The sequence below is a fragment of the Aphis gossypii genome, chromosome 2 (assembly GCF_020184175.1).
Source record: "Aphis gossypii isolate Hap1 chromosome 2, ASM2018417v2, whole genome shotgun sequence".
NCBI lineage: Eukaryota > Metazoa > Arthropoda > Insecta > Hemiptera > Aphididae > Aphis > Aphis gossypii.
The window spans coordinates 6,788,011-6,805,992 of record NC_065531.1 but is presented as its reverse complement, the minus strand read 5'-3'; the positions used below and the strand labels follow the sequence as shown (position 1 = coordinate 6,805,992).

The 17,982-nt window shown below is 27.4% G+C and overlaps 1 protein-coding gene across 2 annotated transcripts in view; it reads left to right on the top strand.

The window, feature by feature from the left end:
* Nucleotides 1–17,982, top strand: part of LOC114125752 (laminin subunit gamma-1) — a 54,537-nt gene that overhangs the window by 9,245 nt on the left and 27,310 nt on the right. Inside the window, exons 3-6 of one of the 2 annotated variants that reach the window (XM_027989519.2) lie at nucleotides 6,224–6,341; nucleotides 6,666–6,852; nucleotides 7,600–7,730; nucleotides 8,097–8,275. In XM_027989519.2, coding sequence (XP_027845320.2) covers nucleotides 6,224–6,341; nucleotides 6,666–6,852; nucleotides 7,600–7,730; nucleotides 8,097–8,275 — 615 coding nt within the window. Of the gene's footprint in view, nucleotides 1–6,223; nucleotides 6,342–6,665; nucleotides 6,853–7,599; nucleotides 7,731–8,096; nucleotides 8,276–17,083; nucleotides 17,491–17,982 lie in introns of those variants that run through there. The other variant, XM_027989520.2, reaches the window with a different exon arrangement.

Below are 17,982 nucleotides of genomic sequence, written 5' to 3'. Positions count from 1 at the left end.
GTTAAATTACGAGTTTAGCATTTTATATGTGATTTTAAGTTTTGTTGTTTTTGTATAATTTAGAGTACTTTCTTCTATAATCAAATTTGAAGAGTATAACATTATCCTTTTTTATCTTGTTGGTGTTTGCATACCTAACTTCAATGTCTGTAATAACTAATTAGTAGATGAAATAGCTATTTAAATACTGTAACAATACTTTAAAATGGATTTTTAATTAAAATATTGAAAAATGACTTATAATAATATGTAAGTCTAATTTAATATTAAATATAAAAAGTGCTTTGAGAATGCTGAACGTACATTTGAAATGTATAAAAAATTAAAAACATTGAAAACGTATAATAAATCGTATAAATCGTATAGGTAAATAATATTTAACCTAACCTATTGTTTGAATAATAATTTGGGTTCCTAGTTTTTTAGTTTTTTCCAATAAATAATAAATAGTTATTATCGATTTTATCTTATTTTGTTTAAAAAAATAACTTTTATGATTTATGTAAGATTTATTTATTTTTGACATTGATTTAAATGTATAAAGAGTTTAAAAGCTATTAACTGAATATAGACTCCCTACTGTGAAACGCATTTATTTTATGCTTTGAAAGTAATTTTTGTCAATTTGTTTAAACTTGTCGATTTATTTTCAGTTTTACATTTTTATAGAATAGACAATAGGCATATTAAATTATCACCCACTCAATCTTTGAAAATGGATTTGAACTGATAGTATATTAATATTAACCATATAGAACCTCCAAAGCATTCTCCATTAATTTATGTTTTTTTCTACTTTCACGTATCAATGTAGTATAATCTGTTATAATTCATATAACATATTTTGCAAAAATGTTATATGATGTTGATACAGAATGAGATACTAACTTACATGTTTTTAATTGATTCTCATAACTTTTTCTGATATCACCAATGTATATTTTGTTTTGTACATAAATATAATTTGCATACGTGGCTACTGTTTTAGATGGACTAACGGGATCGGATTTTTATCATACTGTTTTAATGTACAATTATCTTTATTTTATACTTTGTACAACGTATTTCGATGATGGTTGTTGAGTTTTATATTTTTTATGGTGAGTAGTGAGTGCCGACTATTGACTAGAAACTTATAATTAATTTTATTTTTATACCAATTAAGTAAATTCTTACGTATTACACTCTACAGTTTAGTTACTGAGTAATCTTGTATTTTCTGTTTAAGTGAATTCACAGTAACGTGATAGGTATATTTATAGTAGACTGTGGAAATTTGTAGGTTTTATAATTATTAGGTAGTTATAAATTAAGTTTAAAGATGTGTTAAAAAATCTTTTTATTAGAAATCATTTTAGTCTTAAAATCCAATGAAATAAAATGAAGTTGTAAAAAAATAAAATTATACGATGTGTAAGAAGTATGAGCACATTTATTTTTAAATATTTTACTTAATTATAGCACAATACAACTACAACAACTACAATATAAACCATTACTTCTGAAAACCGCTATTGTCGTATCAAAAGTTTATCATATATATTATATAATACTATTCTCATTTCGAAATTAATAATTATGTTGTAAACATTTATTTTTGATGAGAAATCTTTATAAAAAAAATATTACAATATATTTAGTATTGTGTATATTTTATATTTATAAACTATAAAGTATAGTACGATTTAAATCTTGAAAACAATTAAGTCCAGGATACAACAAAATTGTAGGTTATTCCTATTATTTCGTGTTTATAAACGTCTTTTTGATTTCATGATGCTATACTGCCTATACTTACTTAAGAATAAATCGCCGTGACGCGTAGGTACGATCGAAATACTTGACTGCACGTTTATTTAATTATTTTGTCTGTCAGCGCACACGTAATATATCCATCATAATAATATTATATTGTGAGGTACATTGAATAAATAACAGCTCCTATCAATTTCCACGATGAACAATAATTATATGCTGTAGTTGACTTAATATTGATTATTATTGATCTGTCTGTCGGTTGAATTTTTCAAATTTGTTCATGTGTGTACTTTATACAAATTACTGTATGACGTGAGCATAATGTTTTCAAATTGTTTATACTACTGGCACCTAGGTAATTAGTTCTGTTTTCCAAAACCTCGAAAAAAAGTATACAAATCTTGATTAATTAATAAATAATGTGTGCAATACAATTTGTGTATAATTAAATGTTAATAATATTATCTCGTTATATTTTTTAATACATGATTATGCAATGAGCACGTAACATCCTAAATATAAAATAGGTACTTAATTGTATCATAAACTTAATATTGTTGCAATCTTTTAAATTATTTTATTGCTTTTATGAAAAAATATAATTAAATAATATAGTAAAATAAATATTAGCAATGCATTTGTTGTACATCCTGTATTATTGAACTCGTGTAAAAAAAAAATCAAACATCCTATCCTATCATAATACTATACGTGGGCTGACCTTTCCGCTGATAATTTCATCGTTTTCATAATATATATATATTATAAATATCAGGGTTTTACATCCTTCAGTAATATAAGCGTTTTATGTTTTAATAGATTCATAGACCGACGAAAATTAATGTAAGTCCATTAACCGTTAATTAGAGAAATGTACCTATGTATGAAGCTGTCAAAATTAACAATTATCACATCATACTAAAATGGTTAGTTTATTTTGTGTTCATTATATTCATAATATATCTAGCGTCTTCTGAATAACAATTTATTTAATTACATTTTTTTCGTTGAGTGATGAATAATAAGCTCATCCACTTGTGCTTTGAAAACAGGACAGTTAAATCACAAAACAAGTATTAATATATATGTTTTGGCAATAAATTATATACTTGTTATTTATAAGTTATAACCATAACCAATCATAACATATAGTTAAGATTATATATACAAATATAATATTAATTTTTATTTGTTTTACATCAGTAGGTACCTAGTATATTAAATATGTTAAAATTATACAATATGTATTAGAATTTTTTTTTTTTTTTTGCTAGTTATAATTTTATTTTGATAAAATTGTAATTTAATTTGTTAACAAATACTGTTTGTTAGTTTCATATTTTTAATTATATAGAATAACATAAATGGTTTAAACTATTCAGTTAAAGTGTTTTCGGTCACCAAAGAATTATTATATTCCACGATAAAAAGAGCTTCGTGTTCAGATAACAGCTGAAACAGGAAACAACGAAACGATGACCTCTGTACTTCCATTGATACCAATGGCAATAGAATTTATAATGTTCTTTTAAAAGCACGTGGTTGCTATACCTAATAATGTTTTATTTTAAATTTTAATAATAACAAATATGAAAAATTATCAAGTATATTATATTATTAGCCGTTCGGTTAATTAATTTATCCCTCAAAACTCTATTAATTCATAAAAATAAAAAAAAAAAAATTAAGAGAATACAATCACAGCCAAAAGTACCTTAGTATCTATATAAATGTATACATTATATTGTGGAAATATTTACTTATTAAATAATGAGATTTAAATAGTTATAATATATTACTTATGAAGATATACTATTAATTTATTTTTGCTATTTATTATAATTTATTTATATTTATTTTAAACAAATAAAGTATCAAATAGGACGAAAACATTAAAAAGTGATAATGTCGATTAAAAAAAAAAAAAAAAAAATGTTAACAATATTAATTATTGTGGCATTTAATGAATAACCATGGTATCGAGGTATAATATTTTTTTCAGTGGTTTTTTATACAAATAACAATAATTATCAGCACTATATACACTAATTTTTTAACTAAAAAAGGCTATTAATTTATTGTAAAATAGAGTTCGGATCTAGTAAAGCCAGACAAATAAATAAAAATACGTTAGGGCGTTTGTCATTTCCCGTAGGATGAACAGAATATTTTTTTGTCGTCTCCCACGCATCATTTGAATAAAGTAAACCCCACCTGTTGCTAACTACGTTTTAAATTATTGTCCCATAATTCGCGTATTCAGTTCATAGTAATTATATTTGATAATACATTAATACGAGTATATAATATAATGTCACTGATTTTTCTATTGTAAATAGCCCGATGAATTGGAAGATATACTCAATTTCTTTAAATTGTTTTCATTATCTATTTAACTATTGATTATTAAAATAAAATATCGTCATCGATTCGTTGTTCTATAAATAGGTATGACAATTTTTATTTAAATACTCAAACGCTCAGTGGATAAAATTTAATATTGTATAATAACATGATATGTAATTTTTTATCGTTGATATTAAATAATTAGTATAGGTTTCAAAATGTAAGATGTCGTTGATTGTGTTTGTTTCGCACTAATTTTATTATATTTATTATACACCATATTGGCACAATTTAATTTATCATACAATAATTATATTACCCAGGTACTAATAATTTATTAACTTATTATGCACGAATCTGAATAATTGTTCCATGACAAACGGTAGTAATAACATATTTCTTGGTTGACAAAGACATTTGTCGGCTCAACACAAAAGAACACCGATATTATATTTTTTTTATACCTACACCATTTTCATTTAGGTGCGTTTTATATTTCTCTGGAACGCCGGCAAAGAGTTGAAGCACATTGCGTATACACAGTGTTTCAATGCATAATGTGGTTTAGATATTTTTTTAATTGTAATAGTTTCATGTTCACATTTGAATGACTGAATGAAGCATAATAAAATACATTAATTTTATTCGATTATTGCAAATAAAACAATTAATAGTCGGTGTTTATATCATATTCTGTTGTTTTATCAACCTATGGTGTGGTTACCGATAACTTTGGATTTTGAAAAATATTTGAACACTCTGTAGATTCAAGTACATACGCACAATAATATGTAAATATGTAAATGCATTTGGGTTGTATATCGGATATTTTAATGTCGTGAGTAAAATTGCATACACAAACCGTATCCAACCGACATAATATGCTGTTGTCATCGGCATATAACTTTTATAAAGACACGATTCAAATAAATATTATATATTTTACATGCATGATAACAATGATTATATCGAAAATTGCATTAAACCGCATTTTTCCGTGATCATTAAATTGATATTACAAAACGGCCGTTTCACTAAAATAGTAATTTATATAGATGTATATTATATATATTAATATTACTTCGAAAAATGGGTTATTACTTATTAGTTATTACCTATATCATTAAGTTTGCACAATTGAAGTTAAATTGAATTTAAAATGTGTCTGTAAAATGAAAGTTCAAAGTAGGTAAATTTCATTGATCTATGAGTATTATGAAAATGTTGAATTAGTAAAATTTATTGGTATTTTATTTAATAATCAGTTGTGGTCTTGTGGACAATGAATACAAATTATATAAATAATAAATTATAACTGAAAATCAGTAGATAAATGGTTAAATATTTAAATGTGTTTATTTATAGTTATAATTCTCAAGAATAAGATTAGCATAGTGTTTATTATTTTTATTTTGATAACTATGGTATACCATTAACATAATCATTGATAATATAACACTAAAATTGAAAAAAATTAACGATAATATTAACTTATATAGCAACCTCGTATAATGACTTCCTATTGTCAAAACGTATTAAAAATGCTATACAATATATTATTTTTAGTATAAATTAGTTCTGATGTAATTATCTTCTGAGATACTGGTACAGGTGTGTAGATTTATGGTGTGAATGTAAATAGATGAAGTGTAGTACTGCACAAAGTACATATACTTTCGAAACACTATTTTTTCTCAATAAATAGATTATTCGCTTCAATTATAATTAAAATTTTAATATCAAAACTAAAAATCAATCAAAGTATTTAGCTATTAAACCTGTTTATTAAACATAAGTAACGTTTTGAAGAAGGTGCTAAAAAAACTCAACTGTAATTAACCAATTAAATACTGCCTCTGCTATAAACCTATATAAAATTGGGTTTGTTCGATTTGTATAGCTACTGGATACGCATACCAAAATGATTAATGCATATCTAAAAATATTGGTACATCTCTTTTATAAAATTATCTGACGGTATAGTCGTTCTAGTCGAATCATTAATTTAGAAGTTTCACAACGACAACATTTATAATTATATATTATATATATTATTTTAACAGACAACTTGTAAAGAAACTGATGTAATAAAATGTTTTATTTGTTCTTGTTTAATTAGGTAAAGCATTTGATATCACATATATCCGACTTCTGTTTTACTCACCAAGGCCCGAGAGTTTCGCCATTTATAAAAAAAGTACAGAAGATGGACAGTGGATACCATATCAGTTTTATAGGTGAGTGGATTAACACTTAAACTTATATCGGTAGGAATGAAGATTAATTGTTAAATTATTAAACTTAATTCTCTATAAAAGAATTTAACTATTTTGTGTTTAATAATGGGAAAGACGTTGGGGTTTACGGAGTATACAATTTTAATATATCACAATATATTACTTATTATAATATATATATATATATTATTTATTGCACAACATATTATAAAAAAGAAAAAAATCATACTTTTACATTAAAACTCATTTGTGTTGACTGTTTAAATTATCTATGCATATAATTATTTTACTTTGTATATAACTGATAATTTTGTTTGCTTTTAGTGGGAGTTGTAGAGACACCTACGGATTACCAGATTTGAATTACATACGTCTTGGAGAACAAGAGACTAGAGCGTTCTGTACTTCCGAGTTTTCAGATATTTCGCCATTGACGGGAGGAAGTGTGCCATTTTCCACACTAGAAGGTAGACCATCGGCTAAATATTATGATTCAAAATCGGAATTTTGGGTATGATCAACTAAATTATGTTGTTTGTAAATGTGTAATGATTTATGAATTATGATGAATTGTATTATAAAATAAAATTGTTTATAGATTTAAGTAATGCGTATAATCATACAATTTAATTAAATATTCGTATTATAAAATTAAATAATCGGGAAAACTTCTTACATACCTATATCTGTTTCAATATTTTTTCGATAACATAAATTTACTTATTACAATTAAAATTGTATACGTATAAATATTTTGATAGAAGTTGAAACTTAAGTAAAAAATATTGTATAATAATAATATGTGTTTGACACATTGTTCTAAATCAGAAATTAGTTATTTTCAATTTCTAAAATCAGTATTATCACAATAATTTAATAAAATGGCAGTGATTTAAAATTCTCTAAACAACATAGCGTGTAGAAAACTGATTTTAAATTTAATGCAAGCAACTAAACGTACTTAGCTAAGATCACATTTTTTTAAAACCAATCGTTTAAATTGCCTATACCAAACTCCTTAACATTTATCATTACTTTATACTTTATAGTATAAAAACTTATTGTGCTTTGAAATAACTATTATATAATACAATATGTTGTATATATATTTATTTTATAATATATTTTCTATTTTAACCATGTACTGTTTTAATGGTGAAAGTTAATTAATATATAAAAATAAAAAAATTACAAACTTATATTAAAATATATGTGTAAATTGTATATAATATTTTGTTTTATTGAATTTGCATTTTAGGATTGGGTAACCGCAACAGATGTCCGTATAACGTTAGACCGTTTAAATACATTTGGTGACGAAGTATTTGGTGATCCTCAAGTATTGAAGTCATATTTCTATGCTATTGCTGATTTTGCTGTTGGAGCCAGGTGAATAATAATAATTATATAAATAAATTTAAATTATTACCTCATAATTAAATTGTATAATGGTTGATTTTTTTTATTTTTATTTATTCATTTTTCAAAGTTTAAAATATTTTCACCAAACATTTTAATTTTGAAATATTAACCAGTAAATTACGTTAATTTCAGTTTATTTATAAGACAATTGTATAATTTAATTTAATTTAATTAATGTCCCAAATTATTGAGTGAATGATTTAGATTTCTGTTTTAATCTTTTACAGTGTTGGCATACTGTTTTTTAATCATCAAATCATAAAATGTAAAAATTATTTTTAATATAATTATTTATTCATTTTTTTTTTTTTTTTTGTTTGTTTGTTGCAACAGATGTAAGTGCAATGGGCATGCCAGTGAATGTGTTAAAAGTACTTCCATTAATGGCACGTCCAGAAGAGTGTGTCGGTGTGAACACAATACAGCAGGACCCGACTGCAATGAGTGTTTGCCGTTCTACAATGATGCGCCGTGGAGCAGAGCGACTGCATTAAATGCGCACGAGTGTAAAGGTAATTGCATGCACAATATGTCACATTTTTAGTTATGGCACTAGAGGGCGCTATTAATACTGGACTACGTATATCAGTAATTTACAATAATTTATTTTGATGCCCAGTCTTCTAACATCACTTAATATGTAATTTATAATGATCAGTGTGGTTTGAATTATTATAAACATCCATCATGTGCTGAGAACATTATTAGTTTTTTCTTACAGAAGATCAAAATTTGAATCACTTAGTTGAGACGTGAATTTATTATTTCGGAAAAAAGGAATTGATATTATCGTAATATGTATAGTACTCGTATTATAGTTTATATTGTTAAAAACATTTGTGGGAAATAATGGATGTAATTAAAGACTAAGCAAAAAACCAATACATAACAAATCAAAAATTCGTCTTCATTTTTAAAAAAAGGGGTTCTTGTCATTAAACATTTTAGGAAACGAAAGTTATTAGTAAGGTTTTAAGTGAATTACATTTTGCTTTAAAATCTTATATTTATTTTTAGTACTTATAACATTTTCAAGTAATTCTACTTATTAATAGTATCAAGACATTTCAATTATCTATCAATATTTTTTGATGTTTTTGTTTGCAATTTTATGCTCAAACACACTAATTTTTTTATTAGGCTTTTTAACTATTGAAATCGTTTGTTATTTTGATATACTATTGTATACAATGATAAGCTTAATTAGGCATATAGTTGATCTGATTTTTATTGCGCTTAACAGCCTCGATTTCTGGATAAGATTATGTAGTAACTTGTTACGTTCAGACTCGCACCAATTACGTATTCATATTATTATATACATCTTTCGTCTTACGTTATTTATTTTATTAATTTTTCTTATTGCTTTCGAGGAAGGAATGTATACTTTATTATTATTATAATCTTTATATAGTATAGTTTATAAACACATATATATTAATATTATTATACAATTGTTTGATGTCTTTTCGTTAAACTTTCTATCACAATTATTTATCTTTGAACTATCAGATTTTAGTTAATTTTTTGATGCTCTAATTAAATCGATTTGGAGAATCTTATTCAGCTGAGTTATTTAAATTTCTGTATTTCTGTATTTATTTATTTAAATTGTTAGAACATTAGTATATTCCATATTATTTATATACACATCCAACTAATTACAAAAAAAGTATAATACGTTATTTTTCAACTAGCGGTGAACAGGTTTATAAAGCTTTTTAAAAAACCTTCTTTATATGTAGGTACGAGATAATTTATAACACTTAATTCGATGTATTTTAGGTAATTGAGAAATTTTTATTAACGAAAAAAAAACAACCAACAAATTGTTGTGATTTACTTAGAAGGCTGGTGTAAAACCGGTTCATTATTTAAATGTATCTGACACAATTGAGTGTAATTTATGTATTGCAATCCAAACAATAACAGCGTTGATAGATACTCTTAGAATTCGTGTGTGACGAAGGCGTGACAAAGATTGCTGTCTCTCGTCTACATGGCCGGTACATGATACATACAAAGAATAATAAACTGCTTTTCGCCGATGGACTGCTTTTCGTCGTGTCTGTTCCAAAAAAAAAAACACTCACGAGACACGGATACCAGTCATTCTTGTGACTAATGCTACACCAACACGTGTATGATAATATAAGATTATGTATATTTTATGCGTGTTACTTACATAATAGACAGTAGATTTTTCAAAGTGTGTGACAAAATTGTTGGGTAGGTTAATTCCTTGATGAAAATTTTGTAAAATACATGCTTTGATTTCATATATATTATACGCTATTATTTAGCATTAACTACGCAATCATAATATTATTATATGTTTGTAGTAACAAAGTTTTTCGCTATTCTTTATTGTATACGGTTATAATATTATGTTGTCATACAGTGAAATATGGCATATTAATATTATATTTTTTATAATTCTATCTTAAAAGCTATCAAGAAAACATTATAAATCACATTACATATTAACATAAATAGCAAACTTAGTGTTAAAAATTAAAAATTTATTGCAATAATCTTTTTTCGTTATTTTGTGTAAATAGTTATTTTTTTGATAATTGTATAATACTTCGCATTATACTCGTATATTTATAAACGATTGATATAGAACGGTGTTATTAACGTTATGTTATGTTTCCGTGACAAAACTGCAGTTGGGTTATTGGATTAAATATAATGCATGTATGATGCGTGTCTCATTTGCCAAAATACGCTTCACCCCACTTTCAAACTAAATATTATTTATTTTTACGTCACAAAAGTATATATAGTATAGTAATAGTAAACATCATAACTCAGTGTGTATGTAGGAATGGGGCGATAACGGTTGCACGTGATGGGAAATAGTGAAAATATGGTTGATATCCTTGGTCAATGCTGTTCGTCAGCGCCACTGCCATTGGTACATGTATGATATACAGGTATTAATAGGTATAGGTAGATATAGGATATACCTACATTTTCATGTTATAATGATAGTACCTATACTACCTATACAACACACCACGGCCGGTATCGTCGTTGTCGTTGTCCTCGTCGTCAGTAACCCCGTTATGTTGTGTTCGTCATCTGGTAACCACCGTCGTGTACGCACACGGACACAGAGTGTCGGCGGAAGGGGAGTTAAGTGTAAGAAAAAAAATTGTGAAAAAAAAATTGCAAACAGGTCTAAATGAAAACGGTACGAAAACAGAGTATACGTATAAGATGGAATTAAAAGAGACTGGTTGCCGAATATGGTGCAGTTGCAATGGTTTCTCAGAATGACGACGTATAGCTCCGTACTGTGTATTTGTGTGTATGTATCTTTATGCGTGCATGTGTGTAGGTGCGTGTGTGTGTGCGTGTACTTGTGCGTATTATATTATACGTATATGCGGTACGCATTTATCGTGACAAAACGGACATGCCATCGCGTACGGGACCTGATTGGAGAGAAGTCAGGACTTCGACAGGAATTTCTTCTCCAAGGTCCTGGATGACACTTTGTCTTCAATATTACATACCTATGTATATAATACGGAACGGGCGTTACGGTTTTGTAGAGTCGTCTCGGGCAACAAATTACATCGATGCATTATGTCGATGATTTCGTGTACTTTGTTTAACTTTTATGTACGATGTACCTATATAATAATAGGTACTATACTCGATAGACTGTGGTTAGAATATATTTATAATTTATTGTCAAGTTACGTCTATATACAACATTTTTGCGGTTGACAAATGATATACAATTCTTTAGAGTTTATACGGTTAAGACCCAGATTTTTAATTATATTTGTGGTTGCAGAATTTCGTTTCGTTTAATAATACATCTAATTAAAACAGCTAGTTTTGGTGTTGGATATTCGTACTGTTATCTTAGTATACATCATATTTTATTACTAATGAATAACAATATTAACAATATTAAACAAGTACAGCGTAGGATGACATGACTATTTTCATTCAATAATAAGACGGTGATGTAGTTGATCGTCGGTACTTGGCAGCATTATTTGACAATACTATTATTAATAATAAAATAGGTACATACACATACATTTAATTAGATATTAATAATTGTATTAATTATTAGCATTTTGTGCGTAAATACGTAATTATAATTGCTTGATATATTTGTCTACTTACAGTCATAAGTATATATAATTCGAAGAAAATTATTTTTTTTTGGTCTTGATTAAGTATTATTTTTCGTATTCAATTACATTATTTATTAGACCAAATTTCGAGTAAATATAAATCCGAGAAACTCAACTATAATGAATTCAAATATTTTCATTTACGTCAAGTTTGTTTTTATACCACTGTTGTTAACTATACACTGTTAAATACCTATTTATGTTTAAGTAGATTATTGGTATTATAATATTTTGTGTTTTCACTTTGAGATACATTTTTGTAAATTTAGTATAGTTAATAACAAATGATTACTTTTTGAAACCATCATTTTAAGATAGTTTTTTCCATCCACGTGCAAAAACCTTAAACATAAACAGTGTTTGGTCGATATAAGTTGCAAAAGCTTTTGTTGGTATATTTCGTGGTTGATATCTAATCATCTATTTCATAAATAGTTTTCTACGTGGAATGTATAAGTGCTTATCAATTTTCATATTATACTTGTTACGAGGTCTAATACATGTTTCTGATCTACATAAACTGTGAACGATTCGACTCCAATACTTCCATATAAGGTATTGCATGGATATGGATATGATAGTTTCCATTGAAAATATTGAGGTGAATCTTGTAAGTCTTATCAGCGTACGCTTTTAACATGGAAATAACTTATGAGTTAGGTATAGGTAAATAAAACTACCTATATAAAATTGGATACTGAATACACACTTACACATTTTTTCACTATTCGTATAACACTCCAAGTCACTTATTTCGTGGTTCTCACTAATAGATGTTACGCTAACATGACTGTAATATAATATTATTATGTTCATGTTAAAGACAATGTATTAGTTTGAGTGCATATGCACTCATAAAATAAACGATATTCTCCAGGACCGTTATTGCAGCTCGGTAAAAACAAGTTGATAAAACAATTGATTTATTGATTATATTCATAAACAGTGTTATTGGAATAATTCCAAAATACCGGAAAAAGTTATACCGCAGCTGTACAGGTAACTATATATAATTTTTGTTCTGCATTACCTCCCCGCAGAATAGTGTCGTCATATATGCCTTATATCCATAGATAATAATATTCTGTTATAAGACTATAATATCGAGCTCGATTGAAATCCTCAGGCGAATCTGTGGTTGTTAACTCGTAAATAGGCATACTCCCGACCGTGTGTACGGGATGTGCGGAAGTAAACCCAGTTTTTAAGAATAATGTGTATAATAGTATATAGTTATATACGTACCTACACATATTATAATATTATACATTATAAATATATTATACGACGAGACGGCATGTGGTATCCACTTACTATACGGCCATAATAATATTGGCAACATTCTTTCGTGACACTATTTTCCATGAAAAACGTATCGATTGCACATTTGAGGTGTCCTGGCCGTAGGTCATCACGACGTTTAAACAGCCGTAGTAAGTCTATGTTTATCGTTATTATTGCCCAATTTATAATACTTACCAACGCGTCGGATTCAATATACGAATAATAATAGTATGATAAACGCAAAGTAATATTATACTTAACATAAATAGCTGCAAGTTTAGTTATGACGTGGTTAGGGATTTTAAACTATGCGAATATGTTGCAGCTGGTCTCGAAGTGCAGTTTAAATGCATGTAAGATTTTATTATTTGTATTTATACTAAGTATGTGTGGTATGGAAAAAAACAGTCGTTTTTATGTATTAAGTCTTATGTGCAATTGAAAATCTAATGCATCAGTAAGAATTAATAATTATAGGCGATGCGAACACAGTGCAACCTACTCGGTGAGATGCATGGGAATCGCTTATAAGATAGTTTATCATATCTATCTCAATCACTGCGATCTTGTCAGTTGTCGTCGTCGTAAATCAATTAGTTGTCTAAATCTATATTTATCTCGTTGAAATCAATATAATACTATACTTTAGATAATTTCGTATGAATTAAAAAACTTGAATTAATTTACGATTGATATGATATCACAGAAATCACTGTGAATCCAAAACATTAAAATTTGTTTGTCATTTTTATGACATTTTCGTAATTTATAGTTGTCAAGCTTTCAAACCTCTCAAATCAATCTCATTCATTTTATTATTACTTTTTTATTTATTTGTATACGTATAATTTAAGCACCTAAAAAAAGTTTACCAATATCTCAATAGTTTTTATTTCGTTCATTTAAAATTAAAATTAAAGCTAATTAATATTATAATACCAGAAATCAAAATTAAAAAAATATATATCTTTTTATAAGCATTCAATCAACAGTATTTGTCTGATGTCATCGTAAAATTTTATTTATTATATTGTAACAATATTACTATTTTATCCCCTTATCACATTTCATTATTACTTATTAATTATTTTATTCATTGTGTATTCTAATAAGTATATACCGCCAACTGTTATTCCACCTCAGTTGTACTTTCGGTCCAATAGGAGGGACTAATATTGTCAATTTAGTCAAATTTACATAGTCCATGAAATTTAACTTTACGTACCTTATGTAATATGTAGACATAAAAATGTAAAATTTACTAACTATATTAAATGTCCATATATTTTCATAATAATTGGGAAAACATTAATAGTTTCACGTGTAAGTACCTATTTATATGTGTAAAATATTATGTGACTTGTGTTTTGACATTTGACAGTTTAAACTTTTAAGTGTATAATATTATGTTATATATACAATAATTGACATAGTTGATCTAGAATTTCATCGAGCTTATTCGTTTTCGACATAAGGTACCTAAACTATAATTAACTTTCTTTTTGTTCCCCACACAGAGAAATATGCGTATTATTCAAACGGGTTTTTACTTTCCGGGATTGAAATGCGTACCTCGTGCAACATTTTTTTTCTATATTTTATTTTGTTTCCAAAACGTAAAAATGCTACTGAAACGCATACACGGATAATATATATAATAACGAGCGTTACGTACAATCGAATGTCTAAAGATTTATTTTTAAATGCATTGTGCCCTTCAGTACGCAGAGACTCTAGCTCGGCGCATTCCGTATTTGGAGAAACAGCTTGTCAGAGAAGTGCTGTCGATAAGCGTTTCGGTATTGAAAAAGAAAGAAAATATGTACCTATGGGTAGACGTACGTACCGCGCGGTGCTTTCTCGATTATTCATCCCGGGGTTACCTGCAACAGGCATCGACCATTATTGTAAATCGGGTTTTAATTAGTGACGACTAAATGATGTGTATTTTTTTTATTCCCGAAAGCCGAATCGGCAAACGGAACATGTGTAACGCGCGTTTTGATCCTTTTTTTTTTTTTTACTAATACATATGCCTTCCATTAAATATATCATTATTGCAGTGGTATAATAATATACGAGTCTTCGAGGTGCTTCATTTATCATTGTAAAACGCGAATGATTTTCAGCGGCGACTCGCGAGTCAACGCTTCTTTGCGTTATATATTTGATATTTCTGATTATTATAGTTACTATCTCTCGTCTAGACACGTCTTGTACCGGGTAGTCGCGCTGTCATATAATTTGATTATTGGATATGACCAACGAGTGTTTATATCCCCCGTGAACCAAAAGCGTTGTGGTGATTAATCATGAATTTACCTATATAAAAGCGATGGCGGTACACGAATAAATCATAATAATAATACGCAGTAAACGCAACTTCTGGTATTGAATATCAATAAAATATTTTGACAGTTATACCTGTCGTGTACCTACGTGTTAATGTAATACTGGTAGGACTGTAAAGCGCATATGTATTATATGTTATATTATACAATGTGGGTGTAAATATAATGATTTCTTGATACGACTAAATACATGTTTACGCCTGATAAATAATTTGTTTAAATCTATATAAACTCTCATTTAGAGTGTTTTAATCAGTCATTATTCATGTTTAATATTGTTTTGCAGTTTTCATGTTTTTAAATCGTGGTTTTCCACTTCATATGATTGAGTAGATTTCTATACTATATTTAAATATTGTCGAATACATATAAATAATTCAGACTTAAAAAAATTATGGTAAAACAATACAACACAACTTTTAGTGCAAAAAAACGTTCAACGAGAGTTCATAATATGTTCTAAATTATATTGCTCGTATGTCATACCAATTTATTCAAATGCTATAAAGTATTTTAAGTATTTATGTGCATAATATTATATTATACATAGGTTATAACAATACATGATGGCACTCGCTACAATAATGATATCTTAATATCTCTGTTTATAAAATATTATAATATTATGTCAAAGGTCATACGTGTCGTATTGAATTGCAACTATCTAAATGTTGCAGAAATAATACCCTAATATAGATAACAATGTGCAAGTTTCTCGTCGAATGAATATTATAATATTATTACATAATAATACATCATCATTATATTTTATGATCGTTTGAGTGTTGTAAAAGATGGAATTTTAATTTTCAAATGGTGGGTATCACCTAGTTAAACAGCTTAAGTTAAGCTAAAAACTTTATTTGATTTCAAATTTTTAACTCGACGAGTGTAATTTACTGTTGATATAACTTGGATTTTTTCAGTTGATTTGAAAATAATCTATGAATTTCAAATTAAAAATGTTTTTTACATTTTTGGATTTAATAGTTTTATACATTCATACTCGTATAATTTATTAGTTGTTACTTATTAAATTAAATTTAAGGACATCGTGTTCACGTATCTTAGTTTGACTTGAGTTAATTATTTTTAATTTTTCACCTTTGATAGTTTTCGTGTTTTTTTATAGTTGTTGAGTGAGAACATTTTTGCATGTTTGAGATAAAAAAAAAAAACAAAACAAAAAAAGCAACAATATATTTCGGTATTGCGTTTCAGGAAACTTTAAAGCACGTAAACTCTACTGCAGCCATCTGCGCTGACGATCATCACGATAATTAATTTCTGTTTTATTAACGGTTTATTGAAATGTATATTATGATGGTCCTTAGTCAAACAGCACATTAATCAAGAATCCAAAGGCTCGTTAAGTGCGCTCGTTCGGTTTTTTTGAAAGTATCCCCCGATTCTGATATACTTACGTATACACACACACACACTCACATACACATACACTCGCGTCTGTACTACACCACCGATACACACTACCTGGTGCCGCACATAGATAACCAGTCTTCGCGTCCACGGGCTAGCGTCAGCTCGTGTCTCGGTGCACTATCGCTCGTCGTATACTGAATCCGCGAGTTTAGCTGCGCTTGCCTTACCTCGTATAACGTTTATTTTTTCGTTACCGATTTTAGAGTGGTTCAGATCGTGCCCGGTGTGACGTTCTAATAGTTATCATATTAAAATCTATATATAGGTAACGATTTCGTTAAAATTAAAATTATAAGAATATTGTACATGTTTTTCGAATCGAGATCGAACTTACCCGCCGGATCTAAAGTGTTTTCAATCGAGAATGTAATCAAATTGGATGATGCGTTATAATGGAACTGATTGCATTTTGCTTGTGGATTTTCGCACTGGTTCCCCATGGTCAGTCCACCGAATGGGACGGATTTACACCTTGGTTCACTGGTTCTGGTAAATTACTATTTTTATTATTGTTTAATATCGTTTTTAGTACTCCATTTTTATTTTTTTTAATGTAAATATTTAGAATATTTGAATATTTGAATAGGTATTCGTGCATATGCATGTGAAGTATGAAGGTATTAAGTATTTTAATATTCGATTAAAAAAAAATAAAACTATGGAAAGCTTTTTTTAAAATTATTCTTGACGATAATATAATCAAGTATTAATTGCACAAATTCAATCATTATATAGTTAATTTGTATAAATATCCTGTAGATGATAATTATAAATTACTAGACATAAAAAAAAAATGTGTTAAGTGCCGATTTTTTTTTTTATGATATAATAACCGAGAGACAATAACAAAATATTGTTAAAATGACGATTGAGTTATTTTAAAAGGTTAGGTGTGAAAAAAATCTTATCGTGATTTTTTTTTTTCAACCAGCCATTAAACGCAATGATTTTGTAACAAAACAAATTGGCCGATTCCTCGAC